Genomic DNA, 7,757 nt, shown 5'->3' with positions numbered 1-7,757 from the left:
GGGGATAAGATGTTAGATCGCCGCGGTCCCGCTGCTGGGGACCCCCGGGATCGCCGCTGCGGCACCCCGCCATCATTACTGCACAGAGCAAGTTCTCTCTGTGCGTAATGACGGGCGATACAGGGGCCAGAGCAGCGTGATGTCATGGCTCCGCCCCTCATGACATCACGGCCCGTCCCCTTAATGCAAGTCTATGGAAGGGGGCGTGATGACCCCCACGCCCCCTCCCATAGACTTGTATTGACGGGGGCGGGCCGTGATGTCACGAGGGGCGGAGCCGTGACGTAACGATGCTCCGGCCCCTGTATTGCCCGTCATTACATGCAGAGCGATCTCGCTCTGCGCAGTAATGATGGCGGGGTGCTGTAGCTGCGAGCCGAGAAGTTTGTGACGAATCGAATTTACTGTAAATTTGCTCATCTCTAATGTACGATCTTACTTTATCTGTATTAGTTATCTACTTATTTTTCTTTAATCCTCACTTTTTCCTATTTTTAGATGACATTTTGGTGGCTTCAGAACCAATTAACAGGTTTCCATAGAGTTCTGGTCTCAACATACAATGGTTTCAACATACAATGGTCATCCCAGAACCAATTAATATTGTAACTTGAGGGACCACTGTAAATCTCTGTGCATGTCACACATTAAAAAGTCATAATAAATTAGCCAATTTGCAATATGCTCCATGAAATGCTCCCCGCTCCCGGGGTACCACGGATCACCCTTATACGTAGTCCTGTATGCCGGCTGTATAGGATATTTCGCCGGGTTCCTTGCCTCAGTCAGGGATCGCACTGCTGGAGTCTCGGCCAACTCCTGGCATCGCAGCGCTTAGTGGTGGGCACCGTTTGTGGGGACTGCAGCGGAGTCCCTTAACCTGACCGGCTGGGAAAGGTGGTAGTCGGCAAATACAAAGTCCATATTGTAGATGGCCTGATCGGCTTCCTACTTTGAAATTAATGTAACGGCTGTATGTGGTATGCACAGTGAATAACCCGGCGGCGTTCCTCGTGCATAGGTCGCGCGCTCGGGAGATCACACACTGTAATAGATAGATGTCTTGTCTCTGCCGGATGATCACTGTTAGTATTAAGCAAGTGCTATATGTTGCCAGGCTCAATATTGCATATTTAAAATCGCTGGACGCGTTTCAAAACCCTCCTAGTTTTTTTCTTCAGCAGCGGAATGTATAAACTTTGGGATAATAGTGGTTTAAACCACTACGTCTATCTATTAATATTAGCTAGTGACTGATGTGGTGGCCCAGTACAGGAGTTGAACCCCAGTACCCTTGCTGCCCTGTCAGGTGGACTCTATTTCGGTGTCCCCTGAGTCCCTCTTTAATGTATGTCATACAAATGGTTAATTATACATTGTGTTGTCTGTTATAATGTCATTATACTGTTATGTGCCTTTAAATACTGTTGCCATGTGTTGTAACCAAGGAAGTTACCAGTGATCATGTGACTAATAGGGTGACCTATGGGACCCCTCGTGAGTCTCCCCCATATAAACCCTGGGAGGAGCTAGTTCAGTCTCTTGTGTGTAGTTGCTGAGAAGGGACAGCAAGGTCAAGTCCTGAGAGAGTGTCTGGTGTCCTGAGGAGGCCTAAAGCTACGCCGCAGCCACGGATCCACAAATCCACTGCCCCACAGGTGAACGTCAAAACCTGGTAAGCTACATACGGGGTGAAGTCAGTCTAGTCAAGTCAGTCAAGATCAATCTGTATACAGTCAGCGTGGGCCTGTAGCAAATTGTCCACTATAAGTCCCAGCGAGCCCTAGAGTCTCTGAAGTCACTGGTCACCTCCTTGGAACTAACTGAGCTGTCAAGATTATTACAACTGTTTACCTCAGTAAAGCTTCCGTTGTTCCGTAACTTGGTGTTGGAGTCATTATTTGCCCCCGTGCCTAGCCCAGGATCCAGCGGCATACCTAGATATAGCTGTACACCAGCGCTCTGCAGACTGTATAAGTGAGTATAGTGTGGTTGCCCAGTACAGGATGGCGTTTCCCCGTACCTTTCCTGCCCGGTCAGGCAGTGTCCCTCAGTGTCCCCAGGGCCCCCTGCAGTTGTTTACTCCATGTAAATATGTTGTGTATTATATTATGTGTTGTATCTTTAATAAATGTACCATGTGATCATTACCCAGGAGGTACTAGTGACCAGCTGACCCCAAAGGTGACCCATGGGCTCCCTGCTAGTCTCCCCCATATAAACCCGGGGGGGAGCTTCTCTCTCTTGTTCCTGAGGTCCAGTGCAGTCACGTCATCTTAGTGTGTGTGTCCAGAACATTGGAGGCCTCAAGTCAAGTCCTGCAGCCACAAGTCAAGTGCAAAGTAAGCTAAAAACACAGTCCTGTCAGTCAAGTCAAGTCTTCTGTCTATCCAGCGTGGCCTGCACTACATTCTCCTGTCTACTACAAGTCCCAGCAAACCTGCAAGGTCTCTGTGCCACTGGTCACCTCCTTGGGCCCTGGCTGTACTGCATAGACTGTAAAAACTGTCTACCCTCAGTAAAGCTACCATTGTCCATAACTTGGCGTCTTCATTGCCCCCGTGCCTAGCCCAGGACCAGCAGTATTACCTTTGGGGTTTAAGGCTAAACCATGCCCTGGCGTCACAAACACAAGGGGTTAATACCATCTGCCCCTAGGGCAACAACATCTGCCCTGCACCACACACCCTGCCATTACCACAAGTCAGGGCCGGTGCAAGGATTTCTGCCTACACACGCGAGCGGCGCCAGCTAGCTGTTGCAAGACTACAACTCCCAGCATGACTTTACAGTGAGAACATGCTGAGAGTTGTAGTTGAATCAGCTAGTGGGCAGGTGGCTGAGGCAGGTGGGTGGCTGGGAAGGAGAGCCAGCTCACAGAAATATGAAAGTACGGCAATGTAATTTCAAATTTCCCGCCCGGAGCCAAGAATGAAATGCTGCACAAAAAAATGAAATAATAATAAAAAAAAAAAAAAAAACAACACGTGCGCATATATACGTATATTTAACAAATGTATGAGAGTTTTTTTTTTTTTTTTTACACAATAATACTGTGTACCTAACCCTGGATGAAGTTACCAACTGATACCACTAAACAAGGAGCAAAAATTACCTTATATCATTGTAGCCTGACCAGATCGGGCATACTGAGACCAACAATACCAATAAAACCGGTATACCAAGATAAATATTACCAATAATACCGGTATACCAAGATAAATATTACCAATAATACTGGTATACCAAGATAAATATTACCAATAATACTGGTATACCAAGATAAATATTACCAATAATACCGGTATACCAAGATAAATATTACCAATAATACTGGTATACCAAGATAAATATTACCAATAATACTGGTATACCAAGATAAATATTACCAATAATACTGGTATACCAAGATAAATATTACCAATAATACCGGTATACCAAGATAAATATTACCAATAATACTGGTATACCAAGATAAATATTACCAATAATACTGGTATACCAAGATAAATATTACCAATAATACCGGTATACCAAGATAAATATTACCAATAATACTGGTATACCAAGATAAATATTACCAATAATACCGGTATACCAAGATAAATATTACCAATAATACACTGATATCAGGGACAAATAATACTGCCACACAAGGACCATTACACCACAAAGCGACTAGTGACTGGATAATTCCACTATACGGTTATTAAATAAAATCCACTGTATAGAAACCAAGATTCCCCAACTACCCCAGTGATCATATAGAGGTATATACCAGCTGTATACAGGATCTGTATCCCATATAAGTGATTATATAGAGGACCATATATTGGTATATATGAGCTGTACACAGGATCTGAATACCATATAAGTGATTATACACATGACCATATAGAGGTATATACCAGCTGTATAAAGGATCCGTATACCATATAAGTGATTACATACAGGACCATATACTGGTATATATCAGCTGTATACAGGATCTGAACACCATGTAAGTGATTATACAAAGGACTATATAGAGGTAAATAGCAACTGTATAGAGATCTGTATACCATATAAGTGATTATACACAGGGCCATGTAGAGGTATATACCAGCTGTATACAGATCTGTATACCATATAAGTAATTATATACAGGACCATATGGAGGTATATATCAGCTGTATACAGGATCTGAACACCATGTAAGTGATTATACAAAGGACTATATAGAGGTAAATAGCAACTATATACAGATCTGTATACCATATAAGTGATTATACACAGGACCATGTAGAGGTATATACCAGCTGTATACAGATCTGTATACCATATAAGTAATTATATACAGGACCATATAGAGGTATATACCAGCTGTACACAGGATCTGAACACCATGTGATTATACACAGGACCATATAGAGGTATATACCAACTGTATACAGATCTGTATTCCATATTAGTGATTATATACAGGACTATATAGAGGTATATACAAGCTGTATACAGGATCTGTATACCATATAAGTGATTACAATTACATTCAGGGACTAGTGTTGAGTGGCATAGGCCATATTTGAATTCACGATATTTCGCGAATATATGGACGAATATTTGTCATATATTTGCAATATTCGCAGCTTTTTTTTTACTATGCGCCATAAAATTTGCATGCGCATTCGCCATAACATTGCATGCACAATATCGCGTGATCTTCAGCAAACATGATCATTCTCATTGGCCCACAAGCTAAAAGAAGGGAGGGATCAATATGCACGAAAATTTGCATATGCACATTTTCGGGCGCTTACCAGTCTGACACAAGCTGAAAGCAGGGAGGGATTATCACTGTGATGGTTACTGTGAAAAAAATCTGAATATTCGTAATTGCGAATATATAGTGCTATATTGGCAATATTCACAAATTTGTGAATATGCGATATTCGCAATAAATATTTGCATTGCTAATATTCGTGCCCAACACTATATAGGGACTCACAACCTTTTCTGATCAGCAGCGTCCTCTTTCCTTTCCTTCCACATCTGGCTCAGACCGCCATGATGTCTTCTTCCAGCCAAAACTTCATCTCTTTAGCATCTACGGGACAAACATGCTAGACTCCAGTGCCCTCCATTGCCGACCCCCTTTGCCATTTCAATTGCCCCTCCCTTCTGTACCATTTCAATTCCCCTCCCCCCTCTGATCCCCTCTGTGCCATTTCACTCCCCCCTTCTGATAGGGGGTGGATGAAATAGCACAGGGGATCAGAGGGGGGGGTTGGGACTGGGAATTGAAATGGCACAGGGGGATCAGAGGGAGATGGATCAGAGGGAGATTTGGAATTGAGGTGGCCCCTCTGATCCCCTTTGCAATTTTAAATACCCCCCTATGCCATTTCATTCACAACCCCCCCCACCCCTGTGCCATTTTAATTACCTCCCCAATCCCTCTGTGCCATTTCATTACCCCCCCTCCCCTGTGCCATTTTATTAACCCCCCGCCCCTCAGTCATTTCATTAACCCCCCTCCCCTCAGTCATTTCATTAACCTCCCCTCCTCTCCCCTGTGCCAATTCATTAACCAACCCCCTATCTCCCCCTGTGCCAATTCATTACCCCCCATCTCTCCTCCTCCCCCCTGTGCCAATTCATTAACCCCCTCCCCCTCCACTGCTGCCTCACCTGCTCAGGCCTGGTCCCGCCTCACATTGCAGACTTGTCTTAGGCAGTGGCGTTGCTAGGGCTGGTGTCTGGTGTCACCCCCAACATAACACCGTCCCCTGCGCAGTTTTTTTTTTTTTTCCATTTAAACCCCCTCCCCCTGTGGTGCCTCCTGATCATTCCTCTTTCTCCCACTGCTGTGCCTCCCCCTCATTCATCAAACCCCACCCAATGCTGTACCCCCTCATCATTCATCAGCACTACATAATATTACATAATATTAAAGTAGTACATAATATTAAAGCATGTAAATATGGGTGTTGTTTTAATTATATTGATGCCCAGAATAAAGGCAAACATGTCAGTTTTACCATGTACTTCGTTAAGATGAAACCCCCCAATTCCCAAGTCCCCCCCCCCCCCAAATAATATTGTATATTGTTACGCCATACATTTTATGGTAAAATAAAAGGTGTAATTATAAAGTACAATTGGTCACTCAAAAAACAAACCCTTATATGAGTCTGTGGGTGGAAAAATGAAAAGGGTTATTTCTATTAGAAGGAGAGGAAAATGTAAGCTGGTTGTGTCCTTGGGGGGTTGAAGTAAAAAAGTAAAAAAACTAAAGGAGTAGTGCAGTGAAAAATAACATATCCCCTATCCAAAGCATAAGGGATAAGTTATAGATTGCAGAGGGTCAGACCGCTGGGAACCCCCGCCATCTCCTGAACGGGGTCCCGGCAGTCTGCTTGAAGGGGGAGTGCTGACCACTGCATGGAGCTGCAGCTGACACGCCCCCTCCATGTATCCCATAGAGATAAATGGAGGGGGGGGTGTCAGCTGCAGATTCCTGCGGGGGGTCAGCACGTCTGCTTCCAGCAGACTGCCGGGGCCCCATTCAGGAGATTGCGGGGGGTACCAGCAGTCGGACCCCCCGCGATCTATAATTTATCCCCCATCCATTGGATAGGGGATAAGTTATTTTTCATTGCACTACTCCTTTAATCTGTTTAACTGTGCAGTTTTGTTAATATGTTATGTACAATATTCACACACAGAGACCAACAAGCCCTAGCCTATACTTGCTTACATCACGCACGTGACCTCATAGCTACCAAACAAAGGGCTGTATAGAAGGTCCCACTGGGCATCTACAAGTCAGTTACCTCCAGCTTTGTTTGGAAGCAAGTACCACCAAGGCATCATGGCTGTTCTTAACCGTGGCAGAAGATCCCATGCCAGAAGATCCCATGCCAGACGATCCAATGGAAAAACAACCCATGGCAGAACAAACCGTGGAAGAACAACCAATGGAAGAACAACCCATGGAAGAACAACCCATGGAAGAACAACTCATGGAAGAACAACCCATGGCAGAACAACACATGGAAGAACAACCCATGGCAGAACAACACATGGTGGTAAAAGGAGGACTCAGGGGACTCGGAGACAGCCTAAAATGGGTAAAATGGTTTAGGGCCAGTAACACACACACAAAATCTAGTATAATATGGATTATAATGGTTCCATTTTATGGCAATGGTGACTCTTAGCTTACACTATGTTATTGTTTTTTTTAGGATACAAGCGCAGATACCACTATTACTACAGGAGGATGCGGGTGTAGAGGAACGAATAGGGACCTGCTCCTGTTGACACCGATAAGATCTTCCCTCCTGACCCATTAGTATCCAAGCTGACCTCCGACCTTTAGAACTTGTCACCAAATCGACCTTAGAAAATAAAGACCCCTGAGCAGATCGCTGGCTGTTTGCTTGTTCTTCTTTTAAATTTCGGAATTATTATCAGTAGATATGAAGGTAAAATAGGGTACATAGTGTAGATTTGTATTATTTTTATTTAGGGTACGTTCACACATACAGATTTGATGTGCGGGATTTGCAACTGCCGATTTGAAGCTGTGCTCGGTCATTTTGTTTGCATTGAAATCGGCAGCAGTAAATCCTGCGCATCAAATCTGCGTACTTGTGAACGTACCCTTATAGAAATAATGGGGGAGATTTCTCAAAACCTGTGGAGAGGCAAAGTTGCCCAATTGCCCATAGCAACCAATCAGATCACTTCTTTCATTCTTAACAAGGCCTCTG

At 44.2% G+C, this 7,757-nt stretch overlaps 1 protein-coding gene across 1 annotated transcript; it reads left to right on the top strand.

Moving 5' to 3' along the window:
• The first annotated feature begins 6,777 nt into the window (after positions 1–6,777).
• Positions 6,778–7,409, top strand: LOC130272765 (uncharacterized abhydrolase domain-containing protein DDB_G0269086-like). The gene is made up of 2 exons (XM_056518643.1): positions 6,778–7,112; positions 7,230–7,409. The coding sequence occupies exons 1-2, from the start codon at positions 6,885–6,887 to the stop codon at positions 7,335–7,337; spliced, it is 336 nt and encodes a 111-aa protein (XP_056374618.1). The 5' UTR covers positions 6,778–6,884; the 3' UTR covers positions 7,338–7,409.
• The last annotated feature ends 348 nt before the right edge of the window (positions 7,410–7,757 follow it).

The sequence above is a fragment of the Hyla sarda genome, chromosome 5 (assembly GCF_029499605.1).
Source record: "Hyla sarda isolate aHylSar1 chromosome 5, aHylSar1.hap1, whole genome shotgun sequence".
NCBI lineage: Eukaryota > Metazoa > Chordata > Amphibia > Anura > Hylidae > Hyla > Hyla sarda.
Note: the sequence above shows the minus strand (reverse complement) of the source record. Positions and strands in the feature narration are given on the sequence as shown.